Raw genomic sequence first — 21018 nt, 5'->3', positions numbered from 1 at the left:
CTATGATATGCATGACTTAATTTAAAATCCATGAAGCGTGGAGTGATATACACAATCCTAGAGTACTTAAGTTTTCCATCTGAACTCTTAAAATTTTTTTTGTAAGAAATGACATTCGAGAATTATGTATGATTTTTATGCGGCTGAAATTATTATTAACAAGCACATAAAGACATGGTGTATTCACTAGTATACACAGTTGTAGAAACTTTTGTAGGTTATTATGGATTGTTGCAATTTTATTTTTTTTCATTTTAAATTATCAAACTCTTTTTTCTACAATTTGATTCCTGTGTGATCAAAATTAATGATTTTTTTATTATTATTATTTCCTAGGGAAAGATAAGATTTAAAAGAAAAGGGATTAAAGTGAAAAAAAAAAGAAAGATAAGTCAATATTAGCTTAAAAAAGTTTACTTCTGATACTTTATTTTTCAATTGATAACTTTTGGTACTTTTAGTTTTTGAAAAACTTAATTTTGATTTAAAACTTTAAATTTTTTGTTATTTTTTAGTCATTAAGTTTAAAAAATAAAAGAGAAAATCATCATATTTCAATTAAATAACAAAAACATTATCGCTTGAAATAGATTTTAACCACAAAAAAATCAATTACAATGCTATTAAATTTCATTTGATACGAAAAGTTGAACTAGAAAGTTCTTTTAACTTTTTTCAAATATTTGTGAGGGTAAATCCCAGCTTAAAAGTGGGTTTTTTATTTTAAATTAATTTTGAATTTTTGAGATCATTTTGAATGTTTTAAGGTCATAGATGAGTTTATAAAGTTATTTAAAGTATGTTAAAAAAATATTTTTAATAAAAAATAAAAACTGTGTTGAAAAATATATATATTTTTTTAAAAAAATCAAAGCTCCAAACTTTCCAGCAAATCTCTGGTCGCTGATTTCCAGGGCATTTTCAGCCACTTGAATTACAAAATTGATCCTTTATCATTTAAAGGTTTTTTTTTATTATTGTTATTTGACCATAGAAAGAAGCTTTTTTATTTTGTCGCATAAGCTTTAATCTTTTTTTTTTTTTTCAAGAATATTTTTTGACATAAAAGTCTCGCACACCTTAGTTGTGTTTAATATATAAGATAAATTTTAAATAAAAAGTTATCAAATCAAGATAGTGCATGATTTAGATAAATTAAATTCGGGTTCACTTGAGTATCTTTTAGTTATTTTTTAATTAAACATATATTTTATTTAAATTATATTCTTTAACATTTAACCTTGATGATGGAAATTAATACATTATAATTTATTTGATTTATTTTTATGAGATGATTAAATTTTCATGACTTGACTTGTGAGTTAAGCTAGTAAAACTAAGTTGATGTAAATCGATTCAATATGTTGTCGTATAAATATTTTTAAAAAATATTATTTAATAAGATATTGTCTTGATATTTTTTTAAAAAATATCTTTTAATATATGTTGGATTTTGAATTTATAATTTGAAAATTATTCTCTTAAAAAATATGTTTACCAATGCATGGATATTAATTTTTAAATTTTGAAAAAAATAATTTGACATAACGAAGCGTGAGATAAATAGTATTAATACTACTATTATTTTGGTAACAACAGGGCCGAGTTCAAAATAACCTGGATCCATTGCATCTTTAGCCAGGGCCTTCCTAAAAAAGAAGGTTTATTGGTATTTGTATTTAAATTGTATTAGGGAAGTTTTAAAAAACTAATCAATCAGTTAAACAAAAGAATTAATTATGAAAAAAAAACTAAAGAAACCAATTTAAAAGTCAATTTGGTTTTGATCTGGTTTTAGTTTTATAAAATTGAAACTGATTGAGCTAACCAAACCAGATCAATCTTATTTATTTTGAACTTATTTATTTAATAGAGCAAGAAACAAAGTACAAATACAAACTTATGCTAAACCTAAATCATTTTTTCCTTTCAGCCGCCCCTCCCTTGCCCTCTCTCTCTGATACTAGAAGGCAGAAGCATTTGCAAAAAAGGCACAAGCGTAGGATGCAAATTTTTTTGCGACTGCATCCACTGCCGCCACCTCCCCCAAGCCTTCCTATTGGCAATGCCATTGCAAATCCAATTGGGCATGCCACTCATGAAAAGAGTTATTCAACCTTTTAATCCTAAGATCCCCACCATTTATGCTGAAAGTTGAACTGGGTTGCCTGCTTTTTCTCTATTGATTCATGAATTCCATGGCCTTTTTAGCCTTATGGTCTCGAGGAGTGTTCCGGGAACTGGTGAAGTTTTTGGCACCATCTGTGCAGACAATGGGTTTCCCGGTTTTCAAGCAAAAAGACCGGCCCGACCCGGTTCGGTTTGAACCGGTTTTAAGCTCTGTTCGGGTCAAAAATTCTAAAAATTAAAAATTCCGGTTCAGTTAGCTTAAACCGGGCCGTGAACACCGCCACGTATTGGTGGGGTTTCAGTGGTGAGAACGTTGTGGCGAGTGAGGCAGGGCAAATGGTTGCAAAGTCATGACAACTCAGACTCTATAAATGATTTTTAAAAAAAAATAACTAATAGCACAATAGCAATCAAGCGGATAGCATTAATAGCTTGTCAACAATTATTATTTAAACACTAATAAAATTAAACCATTTTTGCATTTTTTATTAGGTAATATGCATTGAGATTAGCGCGCGCGCATATAATTCCATCCCAGTGATCTGTACTAAATTGAAATCATTTTATAAAAGTCATAATTATAGATTCTATATGTATATATAAAGAGAGGAATACAACTTTGAAGATATTGTATAATTCTTAATGAGAAAACTTGTTGGGTTATTTATGCTAGATTTTTTTTTTACCTTGAAGCCTTCGATATTTTTTTACTGGGTAATCCTTTGAGTAGCCAACCGATTTAATTTAGTTTATTTTTATATTATATATTTGTAGGAAAAACAAAACTTATCAATAGATAGAGGACGACTTTCATAAAAAAAAATGATGTTATGTCTATAAATTAGTAAATTTACATGCAAATAAAGTAAGTGTGGGTAAAAGATTTAAAATCCCTGCCATTTACTCTGTGAAACAAACAGCGGATTTACCAATGTTTACACAAAAGTTTCTTGTAGAAAAAAAAAAAAGAAACAAAAAGGGGCATTAAAGAACATACCATATTAATTTCTTGTAACTCCATAACAGAAAAGCACTTATTTATACTTTGTTCCCCCCACGTCTTCAATAACACATAATCACAAATCACAATATCTCCGTCATCGTTTTCTCAATAGCCCCCAGCAAACCCTTCCTCGCTTAGCAGTCTTCCACTTCCCTAAAAACCTTCCTTACTCCTCTCTTCCATTCATGTGGCTCAACTGGTTAAGATCGCCCTCAAGATTTCCCTCCTCCCCGAGATCACAATCTCCATCACCAAGATTCTGTTGCTCTTCCTTCAAGGATATCCAAACCCTCGTCACTGAAGAACCCGAACCCATTTCCCCCAAATCGCCCTCCCTTTTCCACCGGGCCCGGATCTCCACTTCAGTCCTCCGTTCATGGGCCCACCGCCATGCACACCCATCGACCAAGCTATCTATTTCACCGCCGACCCACCTGGACCAGCACATCATTCTATACTTTACTAGTCTCCGCATTGTCCGCAGAACCTTTGAGGATTGCAGGACCGTCAGATCCATCCTCCGTGGTTTTCGTGTCCAGATAGACGAACGTGATTTATCGATGGACGGTATGTATTTAGACGAGTTACATGATATTATTGGGTCAAAAAGAGTTACTTTACCGATTGTTTTCATCGGAGGAAAATATATTGGCGGGGTCAAGGAAATCACCGAATTACATGAGAGTGGAGATTTGAAGAAGCTGATTGGTGGGTTACCGCTTTCTGTCACCAATGCCTGTGATACATGTGGAGGGCTCAGATTTGTTCTCTGCGAACAGTGTAGTGGGAGCCACAAGATCTACACCGCCAAGTATGGGTTCAAAAACTGCACTGCTTGCAATGTTAACGGTCTGATTAGATGCCCCACTTGCGTTCCTTCGCTACGTAGGCGCGGGTCATCATCATATTAGCCCAGAAAGTCAAACTAAAATTATAGAGGACAGTGTTGTTTATTTATGGGAAATCCCGTGTGTATTTTAACGGCTTACATTTATTTTGTGGGATTTGTTTCTTTAGATGTTTCGTAGTCCCAACAATTCTTTTTTTTATTATTATTATTTCTTTAGTTCTTTTTTTTTAATCTTACCACCAAGGTTTATTTTGCTAGTTCAGACAACCAAAAAAAAAAAACTTATGTTGTTATGTGGAATGTGGAATGTATTTGAGCTTATAGTTTAGATCAATGGTAAGTAGCCAATCAGGGGTAAGTCGCATATTTTAATGTCGTCTTGAGTTTTATCATCCTTTTCTTGAAAACTTCGACAGTTCTAAATAAAATCACTTTTAAAATGTTAGAGATTCATTAAGTCGTGTTGAATTCAGTTTGCATTTTCTCATGAATTTGTGCTTAAAAAAAAACCTTTTCATCTCATCCCAGCGCTTTTCCAAGGCATTCATTGAGTGGAATATTTATTATTCCTTGATTGCTCTAGGCATGGAGATAAAAATCTAAAAAACCGATGCTAAAAGGATAAGATATATTATAATTTATTTTTTAGGGTTCCAAAGTAAGAGGTGGAGGGAAAAGTACATAAATAAATGTTATAATTATATCTTCGAAAAAAGTTGCACCGAGTCAAAGCGAAACCCCCCCCCCCCGCCCCTACCCCCAAAACCTCAGAAGGCTTACAAACACCTTCAAAGTAAATGTATTACTGGTATTGCTATTGCCAAAAAATAGTTTTGATTTATTGATAGGAATCAAGCTGATATACATGATATCTTGCATGTATCATGATCCATATTTATTTGCTTAAAAGGGATTGTCTCAAAAATAATTTAACGAACTTCTGGTACCATAATATAGGCAATCCATAAACGCATTCAATTAAAAAAATTAAAAACTATATATAAAAAATTAAAATCTAAACATCATGCTAACTAAACAGTAGTATTAACTCTGAATGAAAGGTTGTAGCACAAAAAAAAAATTTCGTACGTATCAAAAATTATTGAATTAATGTATGATAGTCATAAATCTATCTTTGAATTCTAAGATTCGACCACCAAATACACCAATCTTGATAAAAACAACATATTTACAATTACTACTCCATTTGTGCTGTCCTGACAATGTGCATCTCCTCGGCACATTTACTTTGAGCCAGAGACAAATTTACATAGCAATCACATTCCATAAGATTTGTCAAGACAAAGGTTGCTGGTCGAGGTGCAAATTTAGCTTTGATCTCGAATCGCTTATGAAAAGTAAGCATTTTTACATATTTCTTGATTGCACGCAGTTGAATAACTTATCAGATATCAAGACAAGGTTGCTGGTTCACATATATTGTTATGACTAGGCATTTTAAAAGTCATATCAGATAGCGCTTGAGGTGATCGAAGGTAATTGTTTTTTTTTTTTTTGCACTCGGGTTTTTGATTTTTTTTGTGTATGCTTATCATTCAATGTGGTGTTTTATCTATTTGTTGGGCTTGCATGATGTTCAGTGAGCCTGAGATTAGTCATGATACACGTAAGCTGACTAGGATACCTTAACTTATTAAAAAAATTAGTATCAGATATCAAAAACAGGTTCATGTGATCTTTTTGGTTTTCAATTTTTCTTTTTTCTTTTTCTTTTGGTGAATAAGAGTTAAAATCATATCAAATATTTTCAATTAAAAAAAACACAATCCAGAAAAATCTCAAACAAATTGGGATCAAATTTGAAAACCCATATCATCTTTGTAAATTCATGTTCTGCTCATAGTTTTGGTTCTATTTGATAATTGACAATGATCGGCTTTGTTTTCATCACACATCCACAAGACATGTTTGAACCATTCCATTTTTGTAAGAAAAAATAGTTTTTTAATCAATAGTGCCATAAAACAGAATTTTACAACCAACGTATTTTTATCATAATTTAGGCAATGTTGTAGAGTTTTCTCAACAGCTTCCCTGTAAATCTTATTTTATTTCTATTTTACAATCCTAATGTTTAGTCTCGATTTTCAATTATGGCCTTTCCCTCTACTGATCTCTTTTCTTTCCCTTTATTTCTCTTAAAGCCCATCAATAATTTTCAATTATTTATAGTTTTTCCCTTTGTTGATATTTAAGACTTTCAATAATTATGATAATTAATACTTACAGGGAGAACATGGGAATGATGGGAGGATCATATCACCACTGTTTCCACTCCTATTTTTTCGATGATAAATTTAATAAAAACTTCTGAGTTAAATAGGCACCATGCATGATAAATTATTTTTTATACTAGGGCATTAAAATAATATGAAAATATTAAAAAAATTTTAATTTCAAAAAAAAATTTAATTTTTTTCAAAAATATTTTTAAAATACAAAAATAAATAGATGTAAGTTTTACTTATTCCCACAACTGCACTCCTTTCTCAACAGGGCGGATGCAAGAAATTTTGTTGGGGGCAAATTAATAATAAAAAAAAATATTTCTAGAGTGTCAAAAGTTCGAAGTTAAAAATTAAAGTTATTCAAGAAAGAGGCATGGAAAAAAAAAAAAAAAAAAAAGACTTGCAGGTGCCGGGCCTGCCAGCTCCCGTGCCTCCGCCCTTGTTTCTCAACACGCATGAACATTTTGTCGATCTTCCTTGCCATTAAATATACTTGGTTATAGAAAATCGGTAATAAGGTCAACAAATTTAATCTAGTTGTTTTTATTACTATTTATTTAGAAGTGGCAACACCAAAATAAATATAAATTCTAAACTATCATCGGAAAAATCCTTATAAAAAAATAAGATGTGCTAAGCTTACTCAAATTAAAACATACATGTACATTGGTCATCAATTGCTAAGTTCTAATGACATTAACTGACAAGGGGTTGTTATTAAATAAAATGCAATATTATATTTATAAAGGATCCAATAAAATATTGTTGAGAATTCTCATTTTTTCTTTTTTGTTCAATACTAGCTTAATCGGGTTTATTATTCTTATTTTTAATTACCGTATTTGAAGTTGAGACTAAATCAATTTTTTATTAAATTATATTTTTTTTGTTTTAAATTAATGTTTTAGTTTTTTAATTATTTTTATGTGTTAATAAAAAAATAAATTTTTAAAAAATAATATATATATATATATATTATTATATATATATTTTTTAAATAAAAAATAGTTTAAAAATATTTTTTATGAGAAACAAAATCCCTAAATCCAAGGAAAATCAGGCTCCACAGGGACGTGCATTTGTCGAATGGGCTTTGCTAGATCAAACTCTTTTAAAACCAGCATGTGCACAAAAAAGGTCCGGATTTCTCTCCTCCCCATTCTCTTGTAGGCTTAAACCTCAAGCCATGGTTCTCGAGATCCTCCACAAAATCCCCAATTAATCATCTATCCCAGGCCCATCTCCTCCTCGTTCCTTCGCCTTTCCCCAGCTCAAAATAAACAATCTCTTACAATGTTGCAAGTTTTTCTCCATCAAATCTGCAAGCTTATTTTGTTTATCCACGTTAGCACATTTAACTAACAAGCTCTGTCTTTGTATCTATTCCGCAACACAATCCAGTAAATAGGTCGTTTAAATGGCATTATTCTTCGTGAAATAGTGTTTTTATGGCTAATTAATATGGATCTTATTGGTACAAAAAGCTATGGTGTCTTAGTGCTTGCACTTCGGTGATCAGATTTTAAGTTCTGATGATTTAGTCACTAGCGGTTTCTTAAATCAACGTTCTCGTCTTTCCACTTCCAATTTGCAGAGCTGCAGAGAACAAGCTCTCCAGCTCTTCAGTTCGTTTTAAATTGATAAACCTTTAGCTATCTGTTTCGTGAAAAACCAGACAGTTTCTTCGTTTTACAAGTGATCTACAATTTTTTGTTGTGATCAAATTGTTAATCATGAAATTAAATGCTCAAATTAATATTAACATATTTCCATATTCAAAAGGCGTGGTTAGAGTATTGAGTTATATTTCAGTATTAAAGGACTGAAATAATTTCATGGTTCTTCTTTTCCTCTGTTTTGGCTCTTCTGCAGAACCCCTCTTTTAGTTTCTTATTTGCCTATTCCAGGCGTTATCTTGTATCTCATGCTTATAAAGAAGAAAGGGACACTGAAGTAATTATAAGAAATTAAAGAGGTTCGAGGACTGATATTAGCAACTCAACTAAAAATAGTTGAAAGACTACACTAATATAATATAAAAATAACAGGGACATATTTAAGGATAATTTAACTGATTAAGTTTTTGGTTTTTTCTTCAATAATTATAAATTCAAATCCTTTAAAATTATCAAAAATTTATATAATTATTAACTTCAAAACTTATAAAATTAATTAAAATGCATATAAACTCATTAAAATACCCGTATTCGGTTGATAACGTTTCAGAACGAATTTGTGAGAGATAAAAAAAAAAAAAAAGGAATGGTTTTCCGAGAAATATCTGGTGTCGTGTTAGATACTGTACAATGAAAGCACTAAAAAAATCATCGACCTCAAAGAGATAAAGCTTTGTGTGGCTACAGGCCTCAAAACAGCAACACGAAGCACCTCCAAACAAAAGCCCTTATCGACTTGCAATTCTTCCACTGTTTCTCAACCATCCATGAAACACTGTTATGTCTGGTTCATAAAAATGACATTGCGCGCAGTGGAAAATTAAGACATGAACATTGAGAGGAGACTTGATTTCAACCAGGGGTTCTAACTTCTGACTAGTTCAACAAGGACGACATTAACAAAAAAACAATTAAGTTAATATATAATTCGTATCTTTTGATTTCTTAATTTGTCCGTTGCTAGCCAGGTCTTTTCCAAACACCAACCGCGAAGGAATCTGTTGGCTTTTCGGTTTATGTGTTCTGGACGAAAAGAAAACCAGTCAACTCACTTCCTAGACGTTGCTGATTAGATAATTTCTACCATGGTTACTAGCATACTGTTCCTGAAAAAGGAAGAAAAAAACATGGTAAGATCCAAGTCACTACTACCTTTGTCCAAGTTACATTTGTCTGCTGTAAGGATAAAGATCAGAAGAAGAAATCAAGATGAATATTCATCTAATAAAACCAGTTCGACACTCAAGCTGTACCCAACATATCTGCAAACCTTACTTAATTCTCATGCCTTGGGAGTAAGGGCATGACTGGTTCTAAGTGAATGACTGTGACATATATCTGCCATGACTGGCAATCGTTTAATAGATTATTCAATTTCTTTTTAATCTTCTCTCTTCATCAGTCTCAAACCTCGAACGTGATGGTTTTGGTATAAAGTCCAATGCCAGCAGATTGCGGGTGAGGCTGGTGGATTATTCAATGTCACAGCTTCATCTATAAATTTATTGATCATCTATAAATTTAAAGTCTCGGAGGAATGCCCCATGGATTTACCTACCAAGTAAACTACACAATTTAATGTAATTATCACGCCTGTATTTCTTATACCTTTTAATTGGTAGAGGATAATATAAATTATATCTTGAAATTTCACTTAACAACTTAAATTACTGAATTGAAATGATTCTCTGATATGGTATCAGAATCTTAATGACCAAGTGATCATAATCTTATTATCTCTATTTATTTAATAAAAAAAATCAAGCACAAGATAATATAAACTTATACAAGTTTTAAGTCTAAAAAATTTTATTTTAAAAAATAATATAAAATCATAACTTAAAATTCATTTAACCATTTAAATTATTAGATTGAATTTTTAACACTAACAATACAAGACAGCTCAGCTCAGTACTTTTCTGATGCATGCATGTTTTTACAGATATTAGAACGCAGGCATCTATAAATGCTTATACTTATTACATTATAAAATAAATCTGAATTTAAAGATCGCTTCCCATTACTTTATTTAAATTAATTTGTTGGTTTAATCTGTATTGACTTAACTTCAAATGAGAACAAACACGCAACTTAACTTCAAACGGCTTTAATTCTTTATCCGACGAGCCAATTTTCAAGATTAAATTCAACTCACAGATTTTAATTAGGTCTTATATTCCGATAACTAATTTGCGCGTTTAATTTCTTCGACTGCACAGCATTTAGGTTGATTACAGATTCTATGTGATTTTGATTTTTCCTAATTATTCCTCGTGTCAGAGGAGACGTACGAGGGTGCTTTTATTATATCTTGGATTGCAAGTGATCTGGGTTCAGTTCATCAGTCAATACAGATTATGCTTCAGAGTCTTTTTAAATAGTTTATATTATTTTTTAGAAGATTAAACCGTTCTCTAATCTAGTTTTAGACAAATCGCTATACCTGAATTAGAATCCTGTTCGAAATGAATTTATTAATTTCTCTTAATCTTTAAATTCAAAATGATAACTTAAATTACAAGTCCTCCAGTAACTCGACCCGTCACCTCAGGAGTGTGACTGCATATGATTCATTGACACGGTCATGACTCGGGACTGCTAAATACCCATAGACGACCCCCGTGTTTTTTTCGTTCAAAATCTGGATAAAGCTGGTTGGAATTATTGGCTTTGACGTGCGCTTTGGTTAAAGAGAGGGTGGACCCCATTGCGTTCTTTCTCCATATACAGACATCATTTCCCTTTCGTTGTCTGCTCAGTGCTTCCCTTCCAATCTAATTAAAACCAAACAGTTTATTTAATCATGTTTTTCCAACACAAGCATGGAAGATCGGAGGTGGATGTATAGCACCGGTCTACTCCTGATTAACACCAAACAGTACTGAACCGGAACACGAACCATATGCATGCTCGATGTTTCAAGTAAAAAGATGATGTTATCTCTCATAAATCATGTTAAAGAGCAAGCGGCCAGCTATTAGAAAACAAAATGAAGAACACGAGCGAAATAAGATTTTCCAGCATATATCATTTGATTGGTGATTGAAACCCACGCGCTGGTTCGTTATTTTTATCATCTTCGCAAAGTACAAATCTTGAATTCGCATTACACGCGCTAAGACTCAGTCTTCTGCTTCAGAAATTCTTGGCCACCCACGCTGAAGAGCACAGGATGGTTACGAGGCGGCGGTGGTGTTAAGGTTTTTTTTTATTTAAAAATATATTAAAATAATATTTTTAAAAAAAATTAATAATATATTAAAATAATTTGAAAATATAAAAAAAAAAATTTAAAAAAATAAAACAAAATTTTGAATTTTTAAAATCACGTTCTCAAAAACTTTGAGATAGAATCATTATTATTTGGAAGATTATACGGTACAAAGGTCCGGTAGGTGTGGCTTATCACTATATAAGATCTTAAAATCACAGAGCCGATTGAAGTTTGCAATTTACGTTTGTAATTATAAATATATAAAAAAGACGAGGTCTACCATGTTTTGTTTGGTAGTCAATTTGCTGGTTAACTTACTTCCCAGGTTTCGACTTTGCTAACATAAGCAACATACTTTTCAAAATAGCTAGCAATTTCCTTTTTAATATTGATGAACACGTAGTAAGAACTACTTTTTCGCACTAATAAAGTGCAAAAGTCTAATCAGGCTTCTACAAGGGAGGTTAATTCAGCTGTATGGTATTAACGATTGTAATAAGGATTGCTGCAAATAGGAAAAACACTATAAATTCTTGATTAAAACCCTACATAAATAATTTTAAAAAATATAGTATAATTGGTCAGATATTAAATTTATTTTATAAAAATTATCAGTTTGAGTCTCACAAATCTCATAATCACTAGAGACTTACATAATTGTTAACTTTAGAGCCTGTAAAATTAGTCGAAATACCTACAATTCAATACCAATTTAATAAAAATAAAAACCCTACAGAAGGCAACAATAATGTTGCTATGCGAGATCGGTGTAATGGTGAGACCACTTCTCTTGAAATTATGGAGCAAATCAATCATATATTTATTTAATTATATCATGATTGCTTGTATTTTTATTAATATTTTGTTAATCCTTGCTGACGCTGTAGAAGGTGGGCCCGGATATGCTTCTACAAGGGAGGTTAATTCAACTGTATGTATTAACGATTGTAATAAGGATTGCTGCAATAGGAAAAACACTATAAATTCTTGATTAAAACCCTACATAAATAATTTTAAAAAATATAGTATAATTGGTCAGATATTAAATTTATTTTATAAAAATTATCAGTTTGAGTCTCACAAATCTCATAATCATGGAGACTTACATAATTGTTAACTTTAGAGCCTGTAAAATTAGTCGAATAACAATTCAGAAGGCAACAATAATGTTGCCATGCGAGATCGGTGTAATGGTGAGACCACTTCTCTTGAAATTATGGAGCAAATCAATCATATATTTATTTAATTATATCATGATTGCTTGTATTTTTATTAATATTTTGTTAATCCTTGCTGACGCTGTAGAAGGTGGGCCCGGATATTCTATTTTCACAAGTAATGTTTCTGGTGGAAGATGGAAGGAGTAATCTGAAAGCGATTTAAAGAAGACTTTGAAGGTGCCAAACTTTAGGAAAATACGTGGCAACTGATTGGGTTGCTCATAAAAGCAATTTTTATTTATTTTCTTAATTTTTCTTTTGTTGGTGCTTATGATGAGGCGCACCCATTCACCATGCAGTCTCATGCCTGCTTATTTTATTCTTTACTGGTTAGGATCTATCTTTCGATTAAAGGGTAAGCAGAGCTAAAGAATAAATATTTCGTTTTTAATAAACCTAAATGCATAATTATTATAAAAAAAATTAAATTTAAAAACTAAAACCTTAAAATTAATTTTTTTAAAACCCGCGGGGTGACTACTATAGGTCCATCCATAGGCAAGTATTTAAGTTTGTTTTTGTTTTTTTTATTCAAAAAGCATTTTTAAAATTTTTTGAATTTATTTTATAATTTTAAATCATTTTAATGTGTTAATATTAAAAAAATATTATTTTAATTTATTTTAAAATTAATTTTTTAAAAAAATAATTACTATTATAATTCTGAATACATATAAATAAAGTGAAATAAATTTATTTTTCTGAGTAAATAATTCATTAAACAAGTTTCTTTCTTTCTTCCCGGGCTGGCAAAAAGTTTTCCATTACTCTATCGATTAAAATAGTTGAATTAATATGTTTGTTTTTGTATTTTAAAAAAAATTTAAAAATTTTTAAATTTTTTATTAACTTCAAATTAATATATTTTGTATTAACTTCAAATTAATTTGTTTAATGTTTTCAAATCATTTTGATGTGCAGATATCAAAAATAATTTTAAAAAAATATTATTGGCATATATTTTTGCACGAAAAATTATTTGAAAAGCAACCAAACTATCAAATAAAATAAGATCAATTATAATTATTTAAGCTTAAATCCATCACCTATTAAATTTCTTTAACCTAAGATGCTAAAGAAAATTCTTACAGTGAGCATTGCATGGTTTTTAATACCTATGAATTTTTTTAAAATAAAAAAATAATAATCATGGAAATAGAAGATCTTTCCCGTATTTGTCGAATTTATCAAAAAAAAACTGATCATTACCCATAACTACATGGAAAACGTTGAAAATGAGATTATGACTACGAAACAAGAAAACGCTGCTAATTAATCAGTATAATAGTGTCATTAAGTTTGCCTCGACCCCGAGATAACATCAGCCTCGACTTTAATAGAGACATCAAGGAAACAACCGAAGCTCCCACTGAATCCAATTACAGGGCGAGTTCAGCTTTTTACTGTATAAATTTACAGTTTATGACGAATGTTTTTAGTTTTTCAATTGATTTGCTTTTTAGTTATATTTTTTTCTGTTTAATTTGGTTTTTAAATTTTATTTTTTTTCTATTTAGTTATTATACTCTCGTAATATAAATCTCAGGTTTAACAAGTTAATTTGATTTAATGAGTTAATTTAGTTGATTCAAAAAAAAAATTTAATGAGTTTTTTTTTTAATTATATATTTTAATATTGATTTAATTGAAAATTAAAATTTATAATTTTTTTAATTTTTTTTTATTTGATTATTCTGATCTCAGGAGAGTTTTTATCATATTCCTCATTCCATAGCATTATTCATTGTAATAATACTTTGTATTATTATATATATATATATATATATATATATTTTTCTTTTAAATTATTATTTTTTTAATTATCATATTTTTATGGCACGGCCTTACAACCAAATCCACATCCAAAGCTTTTGGGTTTGATGTTATAGTAAAGTTGAATCAAATAAGTTTAATATTATTATTAATATTAAAAATATTATTATTTATATTATAAATGTTATTTTTGGATCAGTTGTTGTAGTAGGCTCTTTTATCTAGTTTTATAGATAGGTTCAATATTTTTTGGTTTTAAGTTTTTATACGTATAATTTTTATGCTAAAAAAAAATTCCACGGCATAGTGCGGTGACCAACCTAGGAATCACTATCCATCAATATCATTTTACTATTCTTCTAAAATATTCCAATTAATGTCCAGGCAGTAGGCCGCATGATTACTTGGACAGCAATTAGTTAGGAAAGCGACCGAATTTCCCGGTTACCTTTATTTACTTCTTCTTACCGATCAAAAAGTCTATAACATTGACGGCACCTGACTGGAAGGACTCCAAAATTAACAGTAATGCCTGATTATTTCATGGAAAGTACGGGATATTATTTTTCAGAACGTGCTGTTTATCGTTACAAAAGTTCTCAATAAAAAAAATATTTTAATTAAAATAAATTTGATTTATGCTTAGAAAAATATCATCATTTTATTTTAGATAAAAATTACTTTATAAAAGATGTGAGAAATTCAAAAATATTTTATTATTTGTTAATTATATAAAATTTAATTTTTAATTTTTTAATTGCTATATATATATTTGTTTTTTTTTTATCCCTTAAAACTTGATTTAATTTGATTTTTATATTAATTTTAGATATTGATATTTTAATTGTTATTTTTTTTTCCTTATCTTTTTTTTAATTAAATTTTTTTATCTACTAAGTTTGATATTTATTATTTTGATTACATCTTATTTTTTTAAAATAATTTCTTAAATTATATATTTTTTAATTTTATTATTTTTCAATTTTTTTTGTTAGATTTAATCTTTATTATTTTATTTGAATAATTTATTATATTATTGTTTTTTTAATTTTATTTTTATTTAACTCTTTTACATATAAGATGAGGTTCTCCTTTTTTTAATAAATTAAAATTTTTTTAATAAAAATTTTTAATTTATTTTTAATTTAATAATTTATTTTTTAATTAAATACTAAAAAAAATATTATTCAGCTTATTTTTTTACAATAACACCAAACATAAAAACAAATTATTTTTCAGGAATTAAATAAATAATGTATTTTACAGCAGTAAAAAAGAAGTCCAGTACCAGAAATTTAAAAGAAAAAGAGAAGACGCGTTTTCAAAAATCAAAAGCGTCTCTCAGGGGTCTAAACATGTCTAAAAAATCCAAGCACACACGCGAGAGAGAACATAGTTTTTGAATGTTATCTTCTTCTTCCTTTCCTTGTTTCTCTACCTGTTTACAATTCAATACAGCTGGTGTTTGGGCACTGTTGTTCTCATGGAGATCAATAACTGGAAAATCAGTCGGTTTGGAGTTCTAATCTTGTTTTTGGTATATCAAAACTTGATTCTCTGCTTTTCGCTTAATGATGAAGGTAAGTAAGTGTGTCTATGCTTGTGTTGTTCGTTTCTGGGTTAAGCTCTCGAGAAAGTAAGTAGTGGAACAAGTGATAAAAAGAGCAAACGATGATGATGATGCAGGTATGGCGTTGTTGAAGTTGAGAGAGGGAATTGTGAGTGATCCATACGGTGCGTTGAAGAGCTGGAAAATGGATTTTGGAGTGATTAATCCCTGTTCCTGGTTCGGTGTTGAGTGCTCTTATGATGGCAAAGTTGTAGTTTTGTAAGTTTTTTTTCTTCTTCCCTCATCTTGTTTTTAAGAGATTTTGACTTTTCTGTTATGTTATGTTTGGTTTCTGGGAAATTTAGGGAAATGAAGGAGTTTGAAAGAAGCTGTAAAGTTAAGGCTTACTAATTTACTAACTTCATAGTATTTTTGTTTTGAGAATTCAAGGTTACTTTAAAATTTAGGATGTTAAAATTTATGATTTGGTCAACTTTGTTATTGTTAGTTATGTAATTAATCAAGTAAGTCAATGAGGAAGTAGTGGTTCTTTGTAATTCTTTTCGAAAAACATGTTAGAACAAAGTAATTCTCTTTAAATTCCTTGCGATACTTCTAAATATTTTATTTGATTTGCTGTAAAGATGACTTTTTGCTGTTGTATTTACATACAAATTTTCTCTTCAGCAGTTGGTATTGATTTCATGTGGTCATTCTCTCAGTAGGATTATTTTTAAGTTCTTGTTCTAAAGGTGAGTTTGTCATATAATTCGCAGGAACTTGAAACATCTTTGTCTTGAAGGAACACTGGCACCTGAAATCACAAACCTTGTCCACATAAAGTCTATGTGAGTATTCATTAGGTGACTGATATTTAGAGCCCTTCCTTCTGTTTTATGCTCTAAATTTTAATCTCTAGCATTGTCTCTTAATGTTTAATTGCAGTATTTTACGCAACAACTCATTTTCTGGGATCATCCCTGAAGGGATTGGAGAGCTGAAGGAGTTGGAAGTGCTAGATTTTGGGTACAATAACTTCAATGGGCCCCTTCCACCTGATCTTGGCAGTAATCCCTCCCTGGCAATCCTGTGAGTGTCAAACAATTTTTATGGTCAACGAAGTTATCTTCTGCTTCTGTCGATATATTAACTTATTTTCTACCTATATCCAGTCTGCTGGACAACAATGAGCGACTCAGAAGCTTATCATCTGAAATTCAACATCTGGAGACGCTTTCTGAATTTCAAGTAGACGAGAACGAGTTATCTAATGCAGCTAAAGGTTCATCCTGCAACAAAAGATCCATTACATGGTACGTCACTATGATCAACTTGATGATACACTCTTGTGGGTGATATCACTCTGGATGTCTGGGGTAAACTCCAGGAGATGGGTCCTAGTGAGGTTCTTGTATGGGCTCTTTAGACCATGGGGTGAAAAATTTCCCTAGTGTCTTTGACATTGAAGGGACCTCTGAATTGTCATACCTTAAGAATTTTTCTTGAGTTTATCTTGTGTTTCTTGATCTTCTTTGTTCACAATGTTTTAAGTGCTCCATGCTTTTATAATATAATGCTTTTTTTTTTTTTCATTTTTTGATAGGAATCTTGTGCATATAGAAAATGCAGTTCACAGACGACAGCTGCAAAAAAATAATAACAGTACACGAGGGCCTCCCCTACCGCCATCTCCAAAGCATGCAGCACCAATATCAACTGTGACTCCTCCTCCTCCTCCTCCTAAGAATGGTTCCACAAGTGATCCATCCTCAAATGGTTCTAATTCAACTTCCAATTCAGCTCCAGCTCGTTCTCCGGGAATACCATCTGAATCTTATGTTGCAATCATAGCTGGAGCTATAGGGGGCACCCTAGTTATTCTCATTTCAATCATCAGTATATATATCTGCAAAACCAGCAAGGCTTCTGTCAAACCTTGGGCCACAGGATTGAGTGGACAGCTTCAGAAAGCATTTGTAACTGGCAAGTCTTTCTTCTTGGTAAAATAATCAAGTATTTATTGGGACTCCATTTCCACATTGGAAAGAAGTATTCTTGTTCCTACATCTATTCCATAAATATATTATCTGAAAACCTGAACCGGATAATATGACGTGATGATATTGAGTTTGACTAAGTTGAGTTAATTTGGTGTTAATCTTGCATGCTTTTGTGATGATTACCATCATATTTCTGTATTTGATGTCATAAATGTTCAACTCTTGACCAACACGAGTGTTTTATATTTCCGTGTTCATGTTTTAACCTTGTCTTTGCACTAACATGATTTAGATTTACATTTCAGGTGTGCCAAAGCTTAAGAGATCTGAGCTTGAAGCGGGCTGTGAAGATTTTAGTAATGTAATTGGTTCTTCACCAATTGGCACACTATACAAAGGGACGTTATCTAGTGGAGTTGAAATAGCTGTGCTAGCTGTGGCATCTGTTGCAATAACATCTGCCAAGGATTGGTCAAAGAATCTAGAAGTTCAGTTTAGACAGAAGGTAATCTACGTTTAACTCCCATTGAACAATATGTGCTTATGGTGTGATCTGGCATTTGCTAATTGTTTTCTCATTTTATGCTTCAGATCGAGACATTATCAAAAGTGAACCACAAGAATTTTGTTAACCTTATTGGGTACTGTGAGGAGGAGGAGCCATTCACAAGAATGATGGTATTTGAATATGCTCCAAATGGGACACTCTTCGAGCATTTACACAGTGAGTGAGAATCATTTGTTATTGGCATCCTTGTTGCAGAACACATACCAAAAATAAGATCTTTGTTGTTGAGATTCATTAAATAAAAACATAAAGATCATCATTTAGTGTGTGTTTGGTAAGGCAGTTGAAAGTGTTTTTTCAAAGTGTGTTTCATCTGAAAATGCATAAAATTAATTTTTCAAGTGCTATGATTTTGACTTTCTCATATCAAAACTATAAAAAAACAATAATTTTGGTGCCTTTTCAGACAAAAAGCACTTTGTAAAATCACTTTAATAAGCACCTAAACTGCAATGCTAAATGGAGCCTAATCAACTTGTAGAGTTAATGCAAAAACTTTATATGAAGTATATTTTTAAAACAAATGATGTTTGCAAGTATTGCCTCATTAATATTCATATTAAAACTATTGATTTCTCTTATTTTCTTAGATCTACCTTGTATCCTGAGTCGAGTCTTTCATATGCAAACGATCCATTAACCTCCGATATTGAGAAGATAGTGTAAAGAAAATGAATGTTGATTAAACGGAGTGCAACTTTACAGGTTTCTTTTTCCCTTGTATGGGTTTCATCACTTTGTGAATAAGAGATTTACTTTGCTGCACTGAGGTTATGGAAGTTTTATGTGCTTAGGATCTTGAGATGGCCAGCGGGTCAGGCATTTGAAAATCATAATCTATCTTTAGTTCTTGCCCCTAGAAAAAGAAAATTTCCTCTCTCCGTTTGCTTTGTGTTTGGTTTTGTTGTAGATTGTAAATCTTATTATTAAGTTTCATCTTGCAGTTAAAGAATCTGAACACTTGGACTGGGGGATGCGGCTAAGAATCGCAATGGGCATGGCATACTGCCTTGAGCATATGCACCAGCTGAATCCACCAATAGCTCACAGCAACCTGACCTCTTCGGTGATCTCTCTAACTGAGGACTATGCATCCAAAATCTCAGACTTCACCTTCTCAAATGACATAATTGCAAATGAGATGAAACTATCTGGCAAGAAGCTCCCAGATGTGCCTTCGGCACTCCCAGAAAGTGATGTTTACAATTTTGGTGTCTTGTTATTTGAAATGGTTACTGGTAGGCTACCATACTCGGTGGACAATGTCTCACTTGAAGCCTGGGCATCAGACTATTTGAGAGGGTACCAACCCCTCAGGGAAAAGGTGGATCCAACTCTGGACTCGTTCGAAGAGGAAAAGCTGGAGAGAATTGGTGAAGTAATAAAATCTTGTGTGCACCCGGATCCAAAACAAAGACCAACAATGAGAGAAGTTACTGGAAGGTTAAGAGAGATAACTACATTAACACCAGATGCAGCAATCCCAAAACTTTCTCCTCTGTGGTGGGCAGAGCTTGAAATTTCGTCCGCAGAAGCCTGCTAAAATATGATCGGGCTGTAAGTATGAGCTCAATTTCTCACTGTTTTTAGTTATAGAGGCACAAAACCAGTTGCCTGGAGGTTTTTCCCCGCTTGTACCTATCATAGGGAAGGGAGATCAGTTACTTGTATATACCCGAGTTGGTGTGCCTCTCTCTCCCTGTTCTATACATATATCTGTAATTTCTTTCTTTTTTAGGTTGGAAATTGGCTGGGAAATGAGCCATAAGCACAACCACACGTAAATTAGTTAATATTCCAGTTGTTCTTGTTCCTCCTCTCCTCTCTCTATCTTTCACTCGTTGAATTCTGATGGTGATGGACTTCAACTGAAGATTAGAGGCATAGAGCGAGCAGCGCCAGATTAATTCTTTTTTTCTTTTTTCTTTTTACCTTTAACCATAGTATGACGATTCAAAGCATCCCTGTCTAAATAAATATACTGTGATTTGTGATGACTCTGGCTGCCAAAATAAAATGTAAAGATCAACTATGGAGCACAATATCCACGAAAGTTCAACGAATCTGCCCCGTTTGGGGCTGCGGTCAATGCTCAACACGGTGGCTTTCTCTCATCCCAGTGGATTTTGATTGCTTTTCCAGATAGGCACGGAAGGGGCTTCCTTTTTTTTAAAAAAAAAACAAGGTGAAGGACGTAAACATGTAAGATGTTCATAAATATAGTAATATGTTTTTTGGAACATTGAAACTTCATATTCAGGTACAATATTTCTCTTTAAAAAATATTTTTATTTTTTTTTCAGTTTTGTACTAAGTTTTACTGTTTTTCAAATAAAGAAAATGAATAATACAATTTGTTCTTACATACAAGCACTTTTTAGTAATGTAAAATATTAAAATTATTTTTTTCATTTAATTAGTGTTATAAATTTTTTTTATCATAAATCTAATATAAAAATTTCCTTTTTTAGATAATGATGGTTTTTAAATTTGAATAAAATAAAATAAAATAAATATTTTGTAATTAGATTGTCATGAATACAAAATATTAAGAGAGCTATTATAAATTAAATTATAGTTTTGATTTTTTATGAAAAACAGTTGTAATCTTGACTTTTTTATGAAAAAAACCATTTTCATTCTCATCAAATGAATGCATCTTTTTATTTCTTATTGAAAAAAATAAAAATAATTTTATATTAATTCATACACCATTATCTTTCAAAACTCAATGGTGCTATGTATGGAAGAAAAGTTAGAGTTTGTTTGGTATTCTTGTAACAGTT

The 21018-nt window shown here is 31.1% G+C and overlaps 2 protein-coding genes across 2 annotated transcripts; both read left to right on the top strand.

Moving 5' to 3' along the window:
- Positions 1-3191: 3191 nt before the first annotated feature.
- On the top strand, positions 3192-4108 carry LOC118055888 (uncharacterized protein At5g39865). Its single transcript, XM_035067911.2, has one exon. It carries the CDS (start codon positions 3319-3321, stop codon positions 4042-4044), a length of 726 nt encoding a protein of 241 aa, XP_034923802.1. The 5' UTR covers positions 3192-3318; the 3' UTR covers positions 4045-4108.
- An 11334-nt stretch (positions 4109-15442) lies between these two features.
- LOC118055889 (inactive receptor-like serine/threonine-protein kinase At2g40270) lies at positions 15443-20045 on the top strand. The gene is made up of 9 exons (XM_035067913.2): positions 15443-15695; positions 15802-15943; positions 16441-16512; positions 16610-16753; positions 16837-16977; positions 17268-17647; positions 17970-18169; positions 18256-18388; positions 19177-20045. The coding sequence occupies exons 1-9, from the start codon at positions 15599-15601 to the stop codon at positions 19773-19775; spliced, it is 1908 nt and encodes a 635-aa protein (XP_034923804.1). The 5' UTR covers positions 15443-15598; the 3' UTR covers positions 19776-20045.
- The last annotated feature ends 973 nt before the right edge of the window (positions 20046-21018 follow it).

This window comes from Populus alba, chromosome 8, assembly GCF_005239225.2.
Source record: "Populus alba chromosome 8, ASM523922v2, whole genome shotgun sequence".
Lineage (NCBI taxonomy): Eukaryota > Viridiplantae > Streptophyta > Magnoliopsida > Malpighiales > Salicaceae > Populus > Populus alba.
The sequence above is the reverse complement of the archived record's forward strand: the minus strand, read 5'-3'. Positions and strand labels throughout refer to the sequence as shown.

Excerpts from the sequence above, each read along its gene's own strand:
- LOC118055888 (XM_035067911.2), top strand. The coding sequence starts at position 3,319 with ATGTGGCTCAACTGGTTAAGATCGCCCTCAAGATTTCCCTCCTCCCCG.
- LOC118055889 (XM_035067913.2), top strand. The coding sequence starts at position 15,599 with ATGGAGATCAATAACTGGAAAATCAGTCGGTTTGGAGTTCTAATCTTG. Across the intron at positions 16,754-16,836 it reads AATCCCTCCCTGGCAATCCT|TCTGCTGGACAACAATGAGC; the intron begins GTGAGTGTCAAA and ends ACCTATATCCAG. Across the intron at positions 18,170-18,255 it reads AAGTTCAGTTTAGACAGAAG|ATCGAGACATTATCAAAAGT; the intron begins GTAATCTACGTT and ends TTTATGCTTCAG.